Source organism: Acanthopagrus latus, chromosome 22 (genome assembly GCF_904848185.1).
Source record: "Acanthopagrus latus isolate v.2019 chromosome 22, fAcaLat1.1, whole genome shotgun sequence".
Taxonomy (NCBI): domain Eukaryota; kingdom Metazoa; phylum Chordata; class Actinopteri; order Spariformes; family Sparidae; genus Acanthopagrus; species Acanthopagrus latus.
Window position 1 is genome coordinate 7,439,350 of NC_051060.1, and position 22,837 is coordinate 7,462,186.

General features: G+C 42.1%; 1 protein-coding gene across 16 annotated transcripts in view; it reads right to left on the reverse strand.

Moving 5' to 3' along the window:
- Positions 1-2,788: 2,788 nt before the first annotated feature.
- Positions 2,789-22,837, reverse strand: part of afdna (afadin, adherens junction formation factor a) — a 105,609-nt gene continuing 85,560 nt past the window's right edge. For 6 of the 16 annotated variants that reach the window (XM_037086491.1, XM_037086490.1, XM_037086489.1 and 3 more), the window contains 10 exons: positions 22,688-22,829; positions 22,042-22,447; positions 21,671-21,921; positions 21,376-21,590; positions 20,512-20,691; positions 17,831-17,869; positions 15,656-15,790; positions 11,089-11,623; positions 6,443-6,527; positions 2,789-4,793 (listed from right to left, as the gene is read on the reverse strand). In XM_037086491.1, the coding sequence (XP_036942386.1) occupies positions 4,640-4,793; positions 6,443-6,527; positions 11,089-11,623; positions 15,656-15,790; positions 17,831-17,869; positions 20,512-20,691; positions 21,376-21,590; positions 21,671-21,921; positions 22,042-22,447; positions 22,688-22,829 (2,142 nt within the window). In that variant the 3' untranslated portion in view covers positions 2,789-4,639. The remainder of the gene's footprint in view (positions 4,794-6,442; positions 6,528-11,088; positions 11,624-15,655; positions 15,791-17,830; positions 17,870-20,511; positions 20,692-21,375; positions 21,591-21,670; positions 21,922-22,041; positions 22,448-22,687; positions 22,830-22,837) is intronic. The other 10 variants (XM_037086501.1, XM_037086500.1, XM_037086502.1 and 7 more) reach the window with 5 other exon arrangements.

The following is a 22,837-nucleotide window of genomic DNA, read 5'->3' on the forward strand; positions in this document are numbered from 1 at the left end:
GAACGCTGATGGATGACAGATAATCATTTCACTATGCACATTTCACTTCTGTTGTTTTTGAAACAAATACAAATAAAAATCAGCACGTGTTGTTTCTGTGTCACAAACAAACAAACTTCCAGAGAAGTCATTTTTGCATAAATTACTAAATTGTCGCCATTAAATACATTTTTGATCCAAGTTATCAGTTGTGCAAACGAGCAAAGAGAAACAAAATGTCACTGTTACATTCAGGGGAAAAGCATAACTCCAAATGCTTGGCTGAGAGAACTCAGTCGGTCAAAGTGAGCTGCCCCTTCCCTTACATGTATGTTAATGAAAAAGTTGCTGTCAGGAGTGGGATTCGCACCCACGTCTCCGGGGGAGAGTGCGACATCCAACATTTCACAATGTTGGAGAATGACGGCCAATCAAATCCGCGGCTCCAACATTCCTCCACCAATCGCCTTCGCCCAGCTCCAACATTTGACCAATCACGACGGAGAAATGTTGGACGGAGCCGAGCGAAGCCGAGAAGATTTGCGGTAACCTTCGTCGTTTCCGAAGCGGAGTTTGAGGCGAGTGACAGACAACAGAAGTCGGACAGCAAGTGAAATGGCGAGTATTTTATTTTATACATTTATCACCCTGCTGTACACATTGCAACTTTATACAGAAAAGTAATTTCACCTGTTGTGTTAAATTATATGACCGACATTCATGTTACCAATGAATGATTGGGGCTTTTTGATAACGTAAGTTTATGGATGATTTTGAAGCAGAATATTTCTACCAAATCCTTTAAATTCACATATATAAACAAACATAGTTTAGGGTTGTTATACGAATACGTATTTTTATCTTCACCACTTTTAGACACTAGCTTTGCTAACTTGAATTTGCCACTTAAGCCAATTCACAAAACTAACTCTGGTGTTTTTCATGTCACGGTCTAGCTCTCATGCGCCAGTTTTCACGTTGTTTTCATTCATTTGAAATGTTCATGAATTTATGTCACCAAAAGCAACATTTTCCAAGTCCCACAAGGCGATGGAGTGGACGTCCCGCCTGAGGAAGTTTGCCTGCAGGTGAAGCAAACAGACCAGCTCCCAGGCAGAAGAAGTAGTTTGCCCTCAGTCAGATGGTATGAGTATATTCAGTATAATCACTGTGTACAGTATCTTGTATTCATTGTTATTTACTCTCACAATACTCATACACATTATAATTTGTATAAAATGCAATAAAGGCCACGTTCCTATGAGCTGATAAACATGTCATGAACAAATAATTTGCATTATATCTGTGTGACGACACAAATGAAAATCAGTTATTTAATCTGTGGTTGATTGGATCAAATGTGCAACTGTTATTTTCAGATTGAGAAATGTCCAATGCAGAGACCAGGACAGAGGTCTTTGTTCGGTGTTTGTACGAGTTACTTACATTGAATTCTTTACAGACCCAAGTCACGAGTTCCCCAGCCAGCATTGCTGTCTTAGTAAGTCACAATATAACTCAGTTTCAAACACAGTTAAAGTATATGTGTTTCTATCCATATATTTCTCAAGGTTATTAAGAGTATAAAAGAAGAAACACTCAAATCAGAAATGACACCTGAAAGCTAAATAATAGTGTTTCATGTAGAGCAGCTATATGAAGTAACAACGTAAGTTTTGGACTGGAGGTGCTGCCAGGTGTTGCTCTGTACACCAAAACAGAGGAGCTCACAAAGGGAGGTTTGCAGCTACCAACATACAGATGTGCCAGAGGTGCCAGAGGCTCGACATCTTTGGAGGCCTTTCATCTCCACCTGAACCGCTTCATACCAGGTTTGTGTCTTTCAGACATGTTGGTTCATGTGCTGTATAATCCAAGAGTATTTCATAATTTAATATTTGATAATGTCCCTCTAGGGACCAGTGCCAGCAGCCTGAATTTTCAAGCTTACCTACTGGAGGGACTCCATAGGTGGAACCAGGGCCGTGGTGGTGCTACCCTGTCGACATCCCAGACGACCCCACGGTGGCTGACCTGGAGGTCCCTCAGCTCCTTAGACCGCTCGGTCATCCCGACGTTATGGGTTGGAGATCTGAATTACACATTTGTTAATTAAAGCCTAAATAAACACTTATTTCTGTTGTATCTAAACAGGTTTAGACTAGAATATAGTTCTATTGTGGTCGATCGACTGACATGCACAAATGTCAGGTGACATCGCTCTAACGTTTCACAACACTGAGGAGGACGTTGAAGCTTGTTACAGTATTCATTTTAATACGGAGACGCACATGTGACAATGTTAACATTGTGTGGCTCCAACAACGACCAATCGTCATGGTGAATTCTCTCCAGCTTCTGACATTCGACCAATCGTCATGGTGAATTCTCTCCAGCTTCTGACATTCGACCAATCACAGAGGAGAAATGTCGCAGCTTCAAATACGGGTGTGGTGCACAACATGTTGCCCACTTCTGAGTCTGTGGTAAAAACACTCATTCTCAGAGACGCGTTTGAAAAATTAAACATCCGCCGTTAAATAACACTAATTATATTCTAAGAGACGGCATTCGCTTCAAAACAGTGATGGCAGATCTGCACAATTAAAATCAAAAAGGTCAACTAACTAAAATGTAACTGTCAGAAAGTAAATGCAGCAGCGGAAGAGATAAATGGGGAAGTATAAACTAAATGGAAATACTCATGTACAAAAAAAAAGTTAAAGACCAGAGTGTCTGCATACAATCACCACACAGATCAAATCAATGTACACTCGCATTGACAAAAGACCACACATCCAGCCCACACTGCTGAAAAATCTGTATTTATTAATGATTTACAAAAGGCTAAACATGAAACCATTTAAATGATTCAGTTCATTTTGAAACCTAGAAAGGAGTAGTAGTAGTAGTAGTTGTTGTCGTTGCTGTTGTGGGGGAAGAGGAGACACGTCTGTAGAGTTTTTACAGGTCAGTTATAATAACAGCATCTTATCTTGTAGAATCAGTTTTAGTGGAGGCTCCTGGAGAGAAAAATAAAAATAAATCCACACACAGGATGGAGTCACTCAAACAAACTGCAGGAGAGAGATACATTTAAGACATCACTAGTTTTAAATCGTGTTTTGTTTTGTTCACACCGGGGGTTTGAAGTGCATTCCTTTTCTACATCAGCACAGCAGCAGTGGTGGTGAATGTGATCATGGAAATTGTGTGTATATATATTTGTACAATCACGATTCTGTCACCCTGAATCCAGTCCTAAAAAAAACAAAACAAAAACAAACATCTGGATTTCCCCAAAACCACAGCTGGTGTAAGAACAGAACACCTCTGTCTCTAATGCAGAAAGACACAGATCATCACCACAGTACGAGTGGTCCCAAATGTAATCCACTCCTCAGAACAGTTTGCAGATACATATTTTAATATTAAAAACAAGTTTTTGTGCAAGTATGTTTTTTTTTCCACAAGGTTTGAAATAAATATCTGAGAAGCAAACAAGGACTCAAGGAGTAGTTTTAATTTATTTTTCTATCGTGAAAACCAACATTAATCACATTGTGAGTGAAAGAAATCCTTTTTCCGGCTTGAACTTTGCAAACAATCAATCAAATGAATCTCACACAACTCTTCAAAAAATGACTATTAGATTTAAAACAAAGTAAAATTAGAGATACCTCAGATTGGGGCGAAACATTTAAAAACTTGACTCCACTGACAGTGAGGGGCAGCGGGGACACAGTCCAGTTTTAGCAGAACTTCCTGTTGGATTATCTATTAAATCACATTAGTTTTGCAGTTTTTAGTAGCCTGGCAGGTTTCTACAGTAGTAAAAAAGAGTGAGACAGTTGTGGACCCAAATATTTACAGTAATGTTGTGCACTTAAAGATCCTTCTCTGGACTGTTTGGTCCTCCTCTGGAGAACCTTTCAGAGTTTATCTAAAACATCACAAAAAGAAAAAGAAAAATCCCATGCTTTCCTGCTACGGAATGAAATAACAGTGTTTCCACTCACTGAGAATTGAATTAAAAAAAAAAAAAAACAAGAAAATAAAAATAAAGATTGGTCTGGAGCTCAAACGTGGGCATTTCTGCTGGCAAGAAAGAATTAAAAGTGTGAAAACAACAGGATGCACAAAAAGAGCATAAAATAACACCATAAAATTGTTCATATTTCAGTGAGCTATTTAAAAAAAAAAAAAAAAAAAAAAATTAAAATGACGACAAACTTCTCTCCATCCCTCGCCCCAAGAACCATTTTATAAACAAAAATATATCCCCCTTTGTCCTGTGATTCTCAATTTCTCACTAGATACAATTAAAACTTTTTTACAGTGCTTTATCATTATATATCTTTGACAGACCTTAACGAGGGGGAAGAAAGTTTTAAGCCATAAATGTCTCTCCTATTGCAACGATATAGCTACGTCAAAAAGTGAATGGTCCAGTTATTCAATGATTAAAATAAAAAAAAGAAAGGGGGGGAAAAAAAACCACAAACAGGAGGAGACGGTCAGTGGTAGGGAAGCGAGCGCCGGCTCTCTCCGCCCCATGTTTTCCCCCAGGAGCACCTTAGAGTTACTGCGGTGATGTCGTCGGGAGGCAACATCGCCGCAAAAAGAAAAAAGGTGGCACTGGGAGGCGAACGGCTCGGGTCTACTTGGTGTTGAGCTCGTTCTCCAGCTCCATGAGTTTGCGCGAAGCTTTGACCTTGTTGGAAACCTCCTTCCCCTGAGAGAAGAGACGCTGGCGCTCCTTGAAGGTCAGACTCTCCGGAGCGCCGCTGGGGATCGAGTTCTCCTGCTCCTGACTGCAAAACACACACACACACACACACACACACACACACACACACACACACACACACACACACACACACACACACACACACACACACACACACACACACACACACACACACACACACACACACACACACACACACACACACATTTTGACCAAACTAAAGTAAAGGATGGATACATTAAAATTGGATCAAATGGTGGTGGCAATTAAGACCTCAAATATCTAATATTACAACACTTCAATTACTTTAAGGCTTTTAAAAGAGTCATTTTAAGATTTTTTTAAGGACCTGCAAAAACCATGTATTTATATTTCTATAATCTAAAATGATGTTTACTTTACAAGAAATGAATTTGTTCTATTATTTTGTACTCAGTATTTAGTTCAGTAGAACCATCATGTGCCAGCTTGTCACCTGGATCTAAAAATACGCGCACATGAAAAGAGAAACATGTGGAACTAATACTAAATATATAAATAAATTAATATACATATCTTTAAGTATCTGAAAAATACACAAAGTTGTACAAAAGTCCAAAAATGATAACAGCTGATGAAGAAAGTATTCAGATTCTTTACGGAAGTAGAAGTACCAATACCACACTTAAAATTAAAATACACTTAGTTCTTTCTCAGACCAACGTGTTCTTCGTCTAAGAGTAGTTTAAGATGCTGTTTGACCTCAACGAACTTTGCACATCTTAGAATCATTTGTTTTCTGTCCTTTACTGTGGAACCAGTAAATAAAACAAGCCCTTCTATTCTACTTTATCTTATTCAGTTGACTATATTTTACTCCATTTCATTTCTCTCTTCATCTTCTACCTCTGCTGGTACTTTCTGATTTTCTTACACACTGTTTGTTCCTTGTAAAGCCAGTCAACTAAATTTCTCCCACAGGTGATCAGTAAAGGTGCATCTCATCTTTAAAAAGGTCAGGACTCTCAATAAAACATAACTAGAAGTACCAGCTCAGAGTAGAATGAGAAACATGCCGCCTTCACTTGAAGACTGTTTGTTTTTTCAGAGGAGCTTCTTCACATGGAAACACAATCAACTGATGCTCAAAATCTGCTAAATTTGTGCTCGACTGCGACTGTCTGCTACTGTAGGTCAGTTCATGTGTAAGTTAGTTAAGTGTTCACGTGTTTGGCCAATAAAGTCGAATGCGAAGAAGCTGCAAATTCTCGAACCTGGATGTGGAACGAAGGAAGATTAATGTCACAGATTCAGTGTTCGACCAAATGTGAAGCATGTTCACCATCTCCCCTTCTGTTCCCGAGTTATGGTGTCGTACATTTGCCAGGATGTTGTTTTTGCAGGACATTACACAGACATTTGTCATCATTAGCGGATTCATTCTTGGGTTTGGGCTGAAAACACATTTTTGAGGTCACAGTGATCTTTGACCACCAAAATCCAATCCGCTCAGCCTCGAGTCCAAGAGGACGATGGAGCCAGATTTGAAGTAATTCCCTCAAAGCATTCCTGAGATATCATGTTCACAAGAACGGCTGGTAACTGGGATTCACCTTTTTCTACACAGCCAGGTGAGCCGCACCTTACATCAGGAGCTCCTGGCTACACAGGTTTAGCCTACTATTACAGAAACTGGAATGGAGCCAGAGGACAGGAACATAAAGGAGCGCTCACCTCTTCGTCCATTTGTCTCGCGGGTCCTTGTAGACCTCTCCTGATCCTACAACTCCAGCTGAGTTTCCAGTGTACGAGTTAAATCCTGTCCGACGTTCAGAAAGCCACACAGCAGACAGACAGAGCAGCGAGATATGAGTCAGCATCGTTCATGTACAGGTTCTGTCATCCGAAAATATGTGAGACAGAAGCTGCTGGGTGACGGCTGGAGAGATCTCTGGTCCCTTTACTCCCACAACTTGAAGGGAATTAGCTGCAGTTTTAAACCACAGAGGCACCTTTTAAAAACGCCCATCATCTCCTGTAACAGTATTGATTATTGACCAGAGACCACGGTCGCCTTTACCCAGCAGCCTCTCCACTCGACGTCACTTCATTTCCCACAGACCAGCCTGAGCAGAAGGAGGGAAGAGAGGGAACGGGTTCTGAAGAAGCGTTAGGCAGAAAATATCAGATCTCATCAAAGGAGAGCAGCGAGCCGAGAAAAGAGAGGGAGAGAGCGTTAAAAAGCTGTTAAAGGGCCATTCCAAAGCAGCATAATGGTCTGTGGAAGTGTGGGTCTGGTCTGAGGCCGAGGTCACCATCAAGCATGTCTGATGTTTCTTAACACTTATTTTTTACTTCTGACAGATTTTCTTGTTGCCCTTTATATCAAATATTGAAGCCAGGTTGTGAAGATAAAAGCTCCCGTATGGAAGTGTGACTAAAATAAAAAACCTCTCCATTGTGACACAGAGCTCGGTTAAAGCTCGTGGAACTAACATTAGGAGGGTGACCCCGACCTCTGACTCCGAAAGTGGATGTTAAACAGTTGGCACATGTGTCCCTGTGTCTTTCCAAACTCCACCAACGTCCAGGCTCAATAGAGACGCTTCACAAATATGTGACCCAGAAGTCTGCAGGTTTTTATTTCAGCAGGAAAGAAAAACGATCGTTTCTACCTGCTGATTCAAGACTGGAGATATTCTTGGTCTCTGTAACTGTCAACAAAGCCAATGAAAAGTCACAAATCTACAACAGCTGCTTCCATCTAATTGCTTTTTTCCTCTATCGGCGTGGAGACAGCTGATGAGTCACACTGGTTGAATGTTCACTACGTTAAAACTAATCCTGAAAAGGTCTTTTCATGGAGTGCATTCACTCGTCCTTGGAAAAAAAGCCAAAAAACACCTTAAGTGTGCCTGAGAACTTTCTTTTAGAATTTCTGCAGCTTCTGTCAACCTTTTCTAATGCGACACTTCAAAGTGTGTAAAAATACAATCATGGAAGCACAACCAATGGAGCACCGTGACCACTTGTCATTACACTTGCTGAAACACTGCTAATATGTGTTTAAATGTAGAGAATAAAACCCTGCAGACTCTCTCTGTGGCACAACAGTAGAGTAACGTTCTTCTTTCTGATTGAAAACAGAGGCTGAATCCTACCAGACGGCAGGTATTGACCCAGAAACAACCCTGGACTGAGACGTTAAGCGTCCAGTCGTAACTCTGCTTGCATTCCAAATGCATGTTGGCTCTGTTGTTTTAGACGAGATGGCGCGGCGGCGGTGGGTTTGTGGGGGTTGGTACAGTTCAGATGCAGACACAGTGATGGGGTGTGAACCCAGTTGGATCCGTCCAGCTGGCAGCTCCGAGGCCCCTCTCTATGGGATTTACGGCACTAAAGCAGAGGGACGAGATCTGCAGTGTAGTTTGGGTCGGGATCAAGCCGGGTCCCCACTTCAGCCTCAAACCACATGAACACAAACTGGCAGAGAACAAAGTAACCACAGGGAAACAACCCCCTGTCGAAGGCCAGTAACATTCCTCTGTGGAGCCAGAAGAGATGAAAATTATACTTCTGGCGCTGTGAAAAATTCTCAAGATTCACTAAGAAGTCGTCCACTGGCTTTTCAAGGATTCTCAAAGATTGTGAATGTTTTTCTTCCACCCTGGTTCAGTTATCTTGGAGGCCAGTGGAGGCTAAAAAAGTCATTGTTCTTGTTTTTTCTGTACCAATACACAGTTTTGTTAGAACATCCGTCTCTGGGGATGATTGAATTTGTAGCTTTCTCTGGCGTCAGTCGTGTTTTTCTTGTAGTTTCATTCTGATTAAAAAAGAAAAAATTATCCGAGGCCACATCTTTCATCAAAAGCCTGACCCGCGGGCTTTTTGGAGCTGCCAGCTGATCAAACCATTCAATACATTTTTACACTCGTATGTCAGGGAGCCAGAGACTCAGGTGCCGCTCGGGGGGGGTCACCTGAACCTGCCGCAATGCCCTGTGGGAGTTGTAGTCAGGTTTAGTAAAGCTGCAGCGTTAGACAGCAGAGACACAGACTGACAGGCGAGATGAAGGATCAGCTGAGAGCGCCGGAAAAAAAACCAAAACAAACAAGGCAGACGACACGGCACGTACAGGGAGTCAAATTAAGCACTTTGGGAAATGAAAACAGACAGACGAACAGAGACAGGCAGAGTGAGGAAGGAGGGAGCAAAGAAGAAGAGACCAATAAAGAGAGCGCGGAGCAGCCTGGTGGAAGCTACGCACAGGCAGTAAAAAGCAATAGACATCAAGCCGGTTAACTGGGTGAGCTGCTGGCAGCCAGAGTGCAGTGTGTGTGTGGGTGTGTGTGTGTGTGTGTTTATGATGCGTGTGTGAGAACATGCAGATTTTATTTATTTCATGAGGGAGGTGGGGGAGGTGGGTGGAGGGGGAGGTGGCTGGGGCAGGTAGGTAGGGAGGTAGTGGGGCGTTAGTGGGATGATTTTACTGATTGGAGTAAAAAAAAAAAAACACAAAGTTCTCCGTGAGGTCTCGGATGAGTTTTCAATAAGCAGCAGAGGTGGTGGAGGTTTATTTTGAAGGTGCAGGCAGCCGTTTCCTGGACCTCAGGCGGTGGTGGCGTTCAGACTGTGCTGCACTCGGACTTCTGTTTGTCTGTGGCTGTTCAAACTGTTACACATGAAGAGCTTCATGACGGACAGTGAAGGCGCCTCAACATCAAGTCTGCTGGCAGTACTGATACGGACATGAGTTTATCTGCAGATACCAAAACAATTCCTCTTTTTTTAAGACTTTTAGTTTGACAATTATAAACATGTTCTTTTAACAAAAGAAGAAAAAAGTCCTGAATGTTAAATGTTTATGTATTAAAAAAAAAAGTCTGAAATTGGGAAGATTTTGAACATTTCTTGGGTTTTTATTTTATATTTTTTGATACTTTTGGGCATATTTTCATTTTAACTTGTCCCCAAAAATGTCTGCTTTTATTTTCTTTGTAAAGCACTATAAAACTATATAAATAGAGTTAATTATTATTATCAGTATTATTAAATTAATCTTGGGAAATTTGTTGAAAACCATAAGTTAGACATGTAACATTAATCTTCTTCATATTTGACAGTCCAGTGTTTTTTGGCATATACCTCAAAAAAAAAAAAAAAAACAGCCGAAAGTCATACAGGATGAATTTCATCACTTTTATCTCCTTGAGTCATTTTGAACAAAGGCAGTGTGTCAGGGGTATAAATCATGGAGGGATATTCTGGGAGCACAAATGACTTGCCAGCTGCCAACTGACTGCAGTTTGACCCGTCTACTGTTGGATATCTCTTTCCAACAATGAGGCCTTTTAGAGAAAAGCTGCGATGCTTATCTTGACATGATATTTGAGATGGATAAACCAAGAAAAGCAGCTGTTTAATATCTGATCTATGTTAAGAAAGGCTCCTTTTAACCTTGCGATAAATATGTTTCTTTAAGAGGCAATTATGGCCCAGATGTGACCTTTAATATCCTGAATATAAGCAGCTGTAATGGATGACTACTGCTGGGAGCGGCCGAGTAACAGAAGCTTGAAATGTTTGATCCATGAGAAGCTTTTGAAACATCCACAGACAGACGAGGCCTCTCACTCAACACACTGCTTCTGTGTGACTTTTTGCGTGTTGATGAAATGAGAGCTGATTGGTTTTTGATCGGGTGATTGATGAGGTGTGTAAAGCCAATGGTGTGTCTCCTTCCCTTTAAAGCAAACACCGCTAAGCAGAGCCACGGCGCAGGAAGGGGGCGGGCGGGCCACGCCCCCCGAACCCAAGCAGCAACAAACCAGACACAAAAGAGGCGGCGAGCGACAACACCAACAGTACTATGATTGGCTCTGATGGGTCTCAATCTGCAGCAAAAAGTGGTGGCGTGATTATCGATTGCTTTTTCTGTTTCGCTTGTGCTGATCGAAGGTTTGTGTGTGTGTCGGGGGGAAGGGGGAGTGGTGATTGGAGGAAGACGAGGAGGAGAAAAATTACCGGGGACAGGAGGAGGTGTTTTAACAAACCAACATAAATAAAAATACAAAACAAGAACAGTCTGATTCGTTTTGAGGAGAGGGAGGAAATTTTCCACATATAAAAACATAAAGTGATGAACGGAGGCACTTGATTGACGACAAAAAAAAATTCGGACAAACATGTAAAAGAAGGAAAAAGTAGACGGTGGAAAATGGAAAAAGGCAGAAGACCTCTCTACTGAAAAACAAGTAAAAATAAAGACAAACTAAACTATGAAGGTAAAAATGAAGAATGAGTGAGTGAGAGGGAGGTACGGGAGCTGTGGAGGGCGCTGTGGCGAGCCTGACTCCTCTCTCCTCTCTCTCTGGGTCTACCTTTATAGCCTCCGGGGGGGATGGAGCTGGGTTTGGCAGGAAGGGGGGGGCCTGTACTGTTGGAGTTGTTGAATGGCGGTTGGAACGAGCCAGACAGGAAGATGCCGTCAGAAACGGGGCGGGGCTTGCGCGCAGTGGGCGGCGGCTGAGGCTTGTGATTAGAGTAGGCGGAGGCCGGGAGGTCGCCATACGACTTCCGGGTCGCCGACAGCTTCACCTGACCTGATTGGCTGCCGCCGCCGCCACTCCCTGCGTCCTCGTCTTCGTCCTCGTCGCCCGCATAGGAGACAAACTTGGCGGTGTAGAGCGTGTCGGGGGAGGTGACCTGGGTTTTGAGGTAGGAGGTGTTTCTCTGTGGGGGGGGCGGGGGGGTGTTAGTAGGGTTGTGGGGGGCAGGGGGTTGGTAGTCCCGGGGCAGCGGGGGCCGATACAGACCGGCCGGCTCGTCAGGCGTCAGCAGCTTTCTCTCGGCCTCCTCGTGCTGCCGGCGCCGCTCTGCTTCCAGGCGAGTGTAGTACTCCTCCTCCTGTCTCCTCTAAGGGAGGGACAACCTGTTAGTAAGCTCCACTCTCATTGGCTCTCACCTCTGTAATGGACATTAACTAGCTAATCAGCTACAGAATACAACTGGGGACCTATTCACCTACAACAACTCTTCTACTACTACAAGTAAACCCACATCAGTCTAACAACATTCTCCTGGGACGAACCACACCTGCTCTAACTGGGCTGCCTTAGAATATACAGCAAGAAGTCCACCATGTCTACCAGATGACAGACCTGCAGCACATCACTAATGATTCATACTGGTCCAAGATCAGGGGCTTCATTTATAAAGAGGGTCTGGAAGTCGAATTCCATCTTAAAGCTGCAACTTTTAACTTACAAGTTCTGGAGCCCCCTTGAATAGTCCTTGAAGTGTGTTTAAGTGTTGACTTAAATGACTTTCCCTCTTTGGGAAAAGATTTTTGTATTTGTGTTCTGTCTCTGCTTTTCTCAATAGTCTGAATGGATGCAATATTACAAGATTATTTTCTGGCTGCATTATTTTATTCAAAGACAAATCAGTTGCTTTTTTATTCAAATTAACTTGAACCAACAAAGAAAAGCAGCAAATCCTCATTTCACATCCATTTTACCTACTTGACAAATTATTAAACATCTCACATTCTGTAGTTCTACTCATTGACTAATGAGTGAACTATTTAAAATATTATTAAATACAATGAATCAAGTCACTTTTCATCTTCATGATTGATTCAACTTGTTTTATCTGATTTGTAAGGGGAGGCTGCTCAGAAAATCACACCAGAACCACATCTGCGTTTGCCTCTTAAAACAACTTTTTACTGCCAAGTGTAAGGTTGTGAAACTATTTACATTCCATTTAAAATCTTATGATTATGCTTCAGAATAAATCCAATAACAGTTTTAGAAATGTCGCCCCTGAGCTGGACTGAACCCTCCTGGTTTGCCGCATCCAGCAGTTGTCTGGTTCTCCTAAACTGGCTCTGATCCTGTCCAAACTGCAGAAATAAGTCCAGGACTTTGTTGTTCTATCGCTGCCAAACATGCTGTTTTTCTTTAAAAAAAATCTACTCTGACTGGTCCAGCAATCTGGAAGAAGAACCTGCTTCGACCGATCCACACCACCTAAAAACTTGGCTGCAAATGGTAAACCAGCGCTGCTCCCTGGACCACCCTGTCTACCACCATCTGCCCTCCCCCTCACCATGGATTTGTGTGCATGTGTGCACTAACTGTGTGTCCATGTGTGCCTCGGTTCTCTCTGTGTACACTAAATGGTTTTGTGGGCAGTTTTTTTTGTGTCTCCAGTGGCTAAGCTCCAGTATCTACACTTTCAGGGAGGGCCTGTGATGTTACACATGAATCTACACTGGAGGAATGTGTTTGGATTTCTGGGTTTGGAGCTCGACCAGCCGCTCCGGGTCACATGTGCTCAATCTGGATGCTTCTGATGTCAGATTATCTTCGCGTTTTTTGGGGGGTCCATTTCATGTGTCGGAGGCTGAGTGTAGTCGAGTGGTCTGTAGTGCTGTGGATGTATCCGAGCTGCTTTTGATGGTTGAATCTGAAGAAACTGGGAGGGATTAGTGGGTGTGTGGGTTCTGAATGAGTGGGTTTTCTGGTTATGTGCGGTATGGATGAGGGTGGGAATGAGGCAGGTGGGTGGGTGTAGATTTCTGAGTGTGTCTGCGTGTGTGTGTGCATGAACTGATTGTAAAAGCATGTGGTTTGTTGGGAAAAGTGGGAGGGTGGGCGGCATTCCCTAAACACGGTGTTCTAGAGCAATGCTGGATGGAAATGGTAACAAAGAAATAAAATAAAATCCAAATAAAAAAAAAAAAACTCACGAAATCATAACTGCTTCCCCCCAAAAACTGAAATAACTTCCTGACACACAACAACGACAACACGATGGAGTCCCATGCTTGAGGTGGGTGGGAGCAAATAACATGACAACAGCAACACATCACATAGGGTGGGGGTGCACAGGATGAGGACATGCAGTTGGACATCTTTATAATAAACAAACAGCACCAGATTAACAGTCAGAACATTTTAAAAACAAAATGTATATCACTACAAACTGTCTTAGCGATTCCATTAAAAGTTAAACTTGCTCTGCGAAATACTTTTCTCTGAGTTTTAAACAACCAGTGGTGTGATCGGTGCTCTACACTTCACAGGACAAACGCACCAGAATAATGTAACCATGGTAATGTCGATGGACACAACACAATGATAAAAACACTGAGTATGTTTGATTTAACACACAAGACAGAAATGGACGGGTGGGCACCGGATTAGACTACTGGTCGTTTAAAACCTCCAAAGAAAAGAACCTCCAAAAACATTATGTCAAATTGGAAATATTTTCTATCTATTGTAGGAACATTTAGCCGCTCCACATTAGCGGAGTTGTTTATATAAATTCAATATACTGGACAAAGAACAAGAAACAAAAAACAAAGCTCAAGTCATTGCAGCATACAGGATATTCAGTGGCTTCAGAAAGTATTAAGATCCACTCACTTGTTGGATACTGTATTACTACATTTTTGGGGGGCATTTAATTCTTCACTCAACAATCCACAGCAACAAACACAAAAACTATAACTTGTTCTACCTTTCTTCCCTCAGATATTCAGTCCCTTTCATATTCAAAGTAAAAAGCTCTGGTGGGTAAATTAGGGTGTGTAGAATTTATTGCCAAAGAAGAATCAGTTTTACATTAAATCTACCACTCAAACTGCAAAAAGCAAAGGGATCTGAGTACTTTCTAAAGCCGCTGTACATCCTCAGGTTGGACCGGTAATTTGGGACTAATATTCTTCTTTTTTTTTTTTAAATCTATATGAGCCATATAAATATAGTCTGTCACTGACATTATGTAGGTGTTTTATACTGCATTAATTACAACCTTGTTATAAAAGTGAGGATGAAAGCCTAATAAACTTATTCATAGATTTTATCATACTACTCAAACTGATAAAATGCCTGTTAATCTAAAGGAATTTGGATCTCTTTGGAAATACACTCACTCACTTTTTTGCAAAGAATCAGATGAGAAGATCAACACCAGTCTCATCTCTCAACTGTAAATATGAAGTTACAGCCAGCAGCCGGTTAGCGTAGCTTAGCACAAAAACAGGGGAAACGCTTGGCTCTGCCCAATGGCTACAAAACCCACCTACCAGCACCTTTAAAGATCAATCATTGATACATCATGTTACAACAGAGCTGCTTAGTCTTTTTCTCGTGGAAGAGCAAAACTGAAATTTAAGATGGGGTGAGCCACTCTGGAGAGAGAGAGCCAATTGTGGAGTATAATTTCCAAGTCATCAAATTGCAATGCTTTGGGTTGGTTGCTCCGTTAGAGTCATCATTGTTTATTGTTTACTCTCTTTCTCAGGTCATCAAATACAAGCAACCTTGGAATGACACTCAATGAACAAGCCTAAAGCAACCAACTATTGTATGTTTAGTAAAGATGTAAAAAGGTGCTGGTCATTAATTGGGGATATTACAGATTTATAAACATTTTCACCAACAAAAATTGGCATAAACAGTAATCTATATCATAATTTCTTAAAACAGCAGGCCACTTTGGACAGCCTACCCACACGTTGTGGCTGGAAGTGCCAGACTGTCTCTTCTAAGTGAGTAAGTGTATTCTGTACAATTCTGAACTACTCCGTGTAACTCAATTTTCTGGTTATTTTAAATTCATACAAACTCTGTGGGAGTTAATCTACTTCGTTTGGGGCACATAATTTGATATTTAGTTTGTGCCACCAGTAAACACAGATTTGGCTTTCAGATGATTTCACTGTAGTGTTGAATGATGGTCGAAATACTAGTTTGGGGGCTTTTCCAGCCTCAAATATAAAGGACACAAATGAAGAGAGGGTATTTTGAAGATACGATCTCTTATCCCATCAGCAGACTGGCTCAGGTCTACATTATCACAACATCCTACAGTACTTTCTCTTCATTAACTACGCATAATTTCTCCTCTAACGTCACGGACAGACAAACCGACCTTCTCCTCGGCCTCTCGTTTGGCTCTCTCCTCCTCCCTCCACCTCCTCTCCTCCTCCTGCTTTTGTCGCTCCTCCGCCTCCCGCTTACGGATCTCCTCCAGCTGCTGCTTACGCCGTCGCTCCTCGTCCTGCAACTGATCACACACACACACACGCACACACACACACACACACACACACACACACACACACACACACACACACACACACACACACACAGAGAACAACATGCCAAACGGCACACATGCAAAGAAGAAAACAGTTAGCACGACATGAATTATAACTCTGACAACATCTCCACATCCAGTGATGCTGTTGAACCGTTTGGACAATAATGTTGTAACATGTTGTGTAGTCGTTTGTTTTGTTTCACAGGACTGCTCCAGAGGGGCGGAGCAGTGTGCACTGCAAACACACAGCACAGGCAGGCACACACACTGCTGAACATGCAGAGACCAACAACAACAGCAACCAGAACAAGGCAGCGGAAACAAAGACAGACCCTCCTGCAGCTACTTCAGGTGTGTTTGACTTTGTTTGTGTACAGAACAGTGAAAAGTCCCACTAAGCAGGAGAAGGAGAATAAATCAGGCGCACCTCAAGTGGCTGTAAGCTCAGTGGGCTGCTGCAGAAATGGACTGACAACAAACCATCCCAGCATAAACCCAGTGGGATGAACAAAACAAACAGACCTTTTTTTCTGAGCTGGATGGTGGTTAAAGGGTCAGTTCAACCAAATTTCAAAACTACATATTTTGACACATGGGTGGAAAGAAAATATCGTGGTGCTTAAACAATAAAACTACATTTTTCACTCTTAACAGTTTTAATGGGGATGAACGGAGACACTTGCACATCGAGACAGTCTTTGGAAATATTCTGAGAGATGATTTTTATCTTGAATTTATAATAAAATACAATAATCATACTGGTTTAAGGTCTGTAATCTAAATGTTTTAAGTTTGTTTTATTTTTTACGTATTACAATATTTTATTGTACTTGGATTGAGTGTAAAATATCAAAATCACTTAAGATTTGTATATACTTTCTAATGTTATTTTGTAAGCTTTTATGTATTCATTGTGTTTTTTAATTCATTTTAATGATGTTATTTTAAATGTATCTTTATTTTTTTTAATACATTAAGTTTTAAATCTAATTTTCATTTTTCAATGTTACGATGTTAAATAATTATGTTAGCATTTTCTTAAAAAATAAATAAGGCAATTTATTTGCTTTGTGTGATTTTCCCTTCCGTTGGTAGCACACAAATGTATGTCAACAGATTTAAAATAAAGTTCATTTTGTTGTTTAACTTCAGATACTTATCTTAAATGTAATTTTTCCATTAATGTAAGAGGTAAATGGAAAAATGTGAATAGAAGCATTTCTGCCTATAACATTTCTGTAACACAAAACATGTTACAGGCAGAAATGTCAGAGATTGATACCTGAAACCTCGACTGAGAAAATGAAATCTATCTAACAGACAGATAACAAGAGAAAATAACCAAGTGAGAAAATAAGCATTCTGTTTTGGTTGAAAAGACCCTTTAAAAAGACAAAATAAAGAGGCTCAGCGGGTCACAGATGGATGGATGGATGGATGGATGGATGGATGGATGGATGGATGGATACCACAACATCATGGCATGGCCCAGTGCAGGCAGCGATGGGGGCTCACAGGACTGTCATGCTTTGACCTGGACGCCCCCTGTGATGCATTCAGCCATGCAGGCGCCACCTCAATATGCACTCAAAACATCACTGCAAGAACCACATCAACCTCAGCTCTGCTACCCTAGAAGCACGTAAGCGTTTGGTTTTCTGTTGGTTTTGTAATTTGGAAACATCAGGATTTCACCATGCCTAAGCAGCAGCTTCACTTGCTGCTCCCCAGCAGTTGTTTTGAGTGGACAAAGAGATGGACAGCTTCCCCAGCCAATCAACACCAAGCATCCCAGGACGCCCCCCCCACTCCATGACTGGCTGCTCTTAAGCTAATCATGGCCCGGCCCTGCCTCCAACCCCGACCACACCCCCAATGAAACGACGACAGTAGTCCAGATGGGTGGGGAGAGACAGATAGGAAACAGGTGGGCAGCCCAGACAGAAAACAGGAAGTGATGTAAGGGCAGGGAGAGGATACTCGTCATTAACAGGAAGAACATACCAAGTCTAGAACAGAGATAGCTGGGACAGCATTCTGCTGCTGAAGAAGAAGAAGAAGAGAGAATAGAGAGTGAGAGAGGGGAGGATAGGGAGGGAGGAAAAGGAAAATACCCATATACTGAACAGGAAGTCGTGGAGGAGATATCAATAAAACTAAGTTAGCAAAAACAGGAGGGGAGGTGGGAGGAGGAAGGAGAAACTGAGGAGTCAAATAGAAATAAAAGAAGGGAAAGGAGAAAGGAGGACAAACAGTAAAGTGAAAACATTGCTAAAGTAGAGTCTTTTTGGCTTTTTAAGAGCTCCGTAATCCACCACATCTGAATCCGCACAACCACTACACCACATCTTTAAATAAAGCTCCCTATTTTGGCACTATTTGGTTTTCAAACAAAATTTTGAATAAATAAACTTTGATTTTGAAGCTGAAATAGAATTTATACAAAAATCAAACAATTGCAGCCAAATGCTACAAAAAAAAAACAAGTTTCTGGCGGCTCCGTTATTCCACATTTTTCTCTCCACTACTTCATAACTTACTTTTACATTTAACTGTTTTGTTTTTCCAAAAAAGATCCATAATAAATGTTGTAACTTGGGTAACTGCAGGATACATTTTGAGCCCTTTTTACCCTCACTTTAATCACATTTATTCAGAAAAGAAAAGGGGCAAGAGAATAGACAAATATTCTCAAAGTCTCATTTAAAGGGAGATTTGGGAGGATTTATTGACAGAAATATTCCTAATTTATAATAAAATATATATTGTTATGCTTTCATTAGTGTACAATTGCCTGGAACTAAGATTTGTTGTGTTTTTGTTATTTTACAATGACACTTTAGAGGTAGACCTCTTCTACCTCTAAATCCTGCACAGTGGATGTTTACGGTTCTAATCTGTATTAATCAAATAAAAAAAACATGGATTGTTCAAAGACTGGATCCTTTACAGAGGAAATGTTTTGATTTTGGACTACACATCATAAGAGAAACTTGACCTTCTTGTCTGATCTGTCATTGCTGCATTATAATCTTGCAGCCAGAAAGAGTTTGATAACAAGAGGACATAACTCAAGAAGATCAGTTTAAAAATACACACAAAGCCGCACATTGTCAGATTCAACACCTTCCATCCATGTCCCCACTCCATCCAGCCACATCCAGCACACAGCATCATCCACCATCCAGCACAACCTTGTGCTGCTACATCCAGTCATACGGCAGATATTCTTAAAATAATGCTGCACAAAAATGTATGTCTATTAATTCCAGGAAGTAACAGCTCCAGGAACCATTTTAGTGCCAATACATTGGATAAAGGCTGAGAAGTATCATCAGCCTGTGGAGATGTTCTGTGGCTTGGCTGCTCTGCAACACTAGTTCTCACCTATGGAACAGTTGATGCCAAGGACTACATTTATATGCAAAACATAGTCCAGTTTTTGTCCTATTCTGAATTCCCAATGATTCCCAGTATTCCTATTTACATGCTGCTGTGCATACAGTTTAAAGAAAACACAGCCTCCCTCTTTAACTCCCTCAACCAACCTCTTGAAATGGTTGCCATTGTGACATTAGCACACATCCAAAAACCTGTTGTTATCCATGTTGTTCATAATGTTCCAATTAAACTGAATAATTTGGGGTTTTAAATGACAAGAGAATATTTAAGGACCTCATCTCTGAATTGAGAGTTCAGAAACGAGGCTATTGAAATGATCCATTTAAAACAATTCTAGGTACTGTTATATTCGGAATGATGGTGGAATATTAAAGTGCATGTAAACATTACATCATGTCACTTTAAAAACACAGTATAAATCAGGATGGGATGTTAAAATAATGCAATTCTTCTGAGTTATTAAACTAAATCTAAATCCACTCAGGTTGCAGAAGACACTGTGGTTCATTCTTGTTAAGCCACACAGCAGATATGCTACATTTGCATTATATAGGAAAGACGCCAAATAAAAAGAGTTCCGGTTCTGACTTCATTTAACGAAGAGCAGGAACAGATGTTGTCATTTCAGTTTAAACTAGTAGTGACACAGGTTGTCTTAACAGTCTTAACAGCAGGACGCAGCTGTTTGCTGTAAATCATGAACTCCTACATCTCACTGGGCAGGAAACTAAAATCTGCAGGAAACGTAAATCACCACATGTACTGTTTGCATTTAAGTCACACAGTTGGATCCATACGATGTGAACGCAGCATTAACAACATCGTCACCTGTTCTGCCCCAAAACCCACCCATCCACCCCTCCAGCCAATCAGATTTAAGCAGCTCAGCATGGCAAAGCGATGACAGAAGCATGTTGCAGATGCACATTGCAGGACATTCATAGTGGGAGCGCTGCCGGACAGGAAGTCATTTCCCCTTCTAGCATTTAAAAGCTGGTTCTGTTTTTCCCTCCTCATCAGCATGATTTCCTGTGGCTCGCCCTCCCATCTCAACTGCTGATTTGTTTCTGACTCAGAGATGATGGGCATTCTTACTTGACAAGTAATTCTCTTCTTTACTTCTCCTCTTCATCCTTCAGCAATGCCTGTAAATATTTAATTCACTCTCTCCACTTTTCTCATCTTGTCTTGGTCTCCAAGCCTCATCTCCTCTCCTCTCCATCACTTTCTTTGATTTCTCTACTGTCTTCCAGTCTTTCAGTCCTCTTCCCACCCCCTCTTACCCTTGCTCTCTTCTCAGCCTCCAGCCTCTGCATGATCATCATGGTGTCCACATCCTCGTCCTCTTCATCCTCCTCATCTTCGTCGCTCTGCTTGGACTCCTGCAGTCGTTTCTGGAACTGCCACTCCAGCATCAACTTTCTGAGGCGGTCGCTCTCCTCCGCTGTTCGCTCCGGCTTAGACTGGAAAATAGAGTACGCTCAGAATTGAAACTGGTTGTAAATCATTTACTTAGACAGTTCACCCCAAGATAATATATTAATTTTTCCTCATACCTGTGGAGCTATTAACCCATCTCTACTGTTTTAGTGTGAGTTGTTGAGTTTTGGAGCTATCAGCCACAGAGATTTCTGCCTTCTCTTGAATATATAAGGACCTGGATGGCACTCATGATTTGTGACGCTCAAAGCAAAAAGTACATTTGTAAAACATTTGAAAAAAGCACTGTCTCTCATGACTCGGTTACTCAATATACCAAGATCAACAGACCTTGTTGTCAACAGTTTCATGTACTGTAAGGGACTACTTTCTTTCAACCAAACTACACCCACAAACTATCAACACTAGACCTCACTAAATAAAAGCTAAATAAGCTAGCTAATGTTACAGCTCAGCCAAAGAGGACGCCATTAATGTTTTCATTGAGTGTCCTCTTTCGTTCATTGGGAGGTTCACTCACCATTCTGTTTAGGAACTTTGAGCAACCATAAGATGATTGCCATTTAGTCTTTTATGCTTAACAAAGGATGATATCTCCAAAATTCACACCAAAACAAACATGGATGAATAGCACTTCAGGTAAGAGGTAAAATATACACTGAACTGTCCCTTTAAGCTAAAATAAAAACCCTCTGAACTGTGCCTACCTGGAGCTCCTGGATCTCCTTGTCAAGCAGGTCGACGATGTGAAGCTGCTGCTGTTTCTCGGCCTTCTCACGGGCGTCTCGTTTCCAGGGGTCTGGAGACAGACTGTCACTGGACGTTAGCTCCTCCTTACTGATGGTGATGTACTGCAGGTCTCGCCTCTCAATGGTCCGTGGCTGCTGCTGTGGTAACAGCTCCCTGATCACCGTGTCCATACCTACAAGTACATCATATTGCATTCAAATGTGGCAGTTTGTATATGAAAGATTACATTAAATACAAGAAATGTTTTGTTACCAGGGTTGGGGCCACTGGCAGGGGGAGGGACGGCTGACCGCGGCAGGCTAGCCAGCTTCTCCGGTCTGGATGGGGGAGGCTGGGGCTGAGGCTGTGGGGGGAGGTAGGGCTGGGGCTGGCCCACAGATGCCATGGGGGGCTGGTGGTGAGGAGGAGGCATGGATCCTCCGTTGTTGTGAGGTTGGACGGGCATGACAGGGTTGGCCCGGATCTGACCCAGTTTTCTCTCCTGCTCTCTCCTCTTCCTCTCCCTTGGAAACCATCATCATCATCATCAACGTCATCATCTTTACTAAAATTCTATGCGTAGCTGGAACGCAGAAATACATTTTGTATAATAACATAAAAAAAATGTTTAAAAAAGATCTTACCTTTCTTCCTCCAGCCGAGCTTTCTCCTTCTCATACCAGCGTTGCTGCTCCTCACGCTTTTTGCGGTCGGCAGCCTGCTGGGCTGTGACAGGAGTGACTGCAGCGGGAGGCGGGGGGAGCGGTAAGTCTGGTTGGGGGTCGTAGGGGTCGTAGGCATCGGGATAAGGGGCTGGCGGTGGAGGTGGAGGAGGGGGCAGGTCAGAGCGGGATGGTGGCTGGGCAGAATGTGGCGGCACAGCGTGAGGGGCGTTGGGCGTCTTCCATCGGCCCGGCCCCGTCTTCTGGTTCTGGGTCTTGTTGGAGGAGGAGGAAGAGGCAGAGAAATTGAGGTGCTCCTGGCTGGACGTGGATGACTCCAACGAGGAGGAAACCTGCGGCTGTGGGGGCCAGTGATCCGGACCTACACCTACAGACACAGAGACCGCCATTTTATTTTTAATTTTTTTTTCGAGATCTATTTATGAAGGTCTGTAGTGATTAGTTGATATTACGTAATCAAAAGTAATATCATCAAATTTGATTAAATTTAAGAGAACATCTATAACCAGAAAACAACTAAGCTGTTACATAATCTGACAGGAAATAACACCATCAGGCGTTCTGGTCCTCTTTTTGACCTCCTCTCTCTGGTTCTCTTTTTTTATACCTGGTGGACCTCTCTGGTAGTCCAGGTCTCTGTGTTGGTAGTCCAGGTCCCGGTGCTGGTAGTCCTGCTGGTAGTGCGACTGCATGTCTGGCCTCAGACTTCCTGGAGGAGGGTACAAGTCCTCCTGGGAGTGGTTCACCCGCTGGGAAA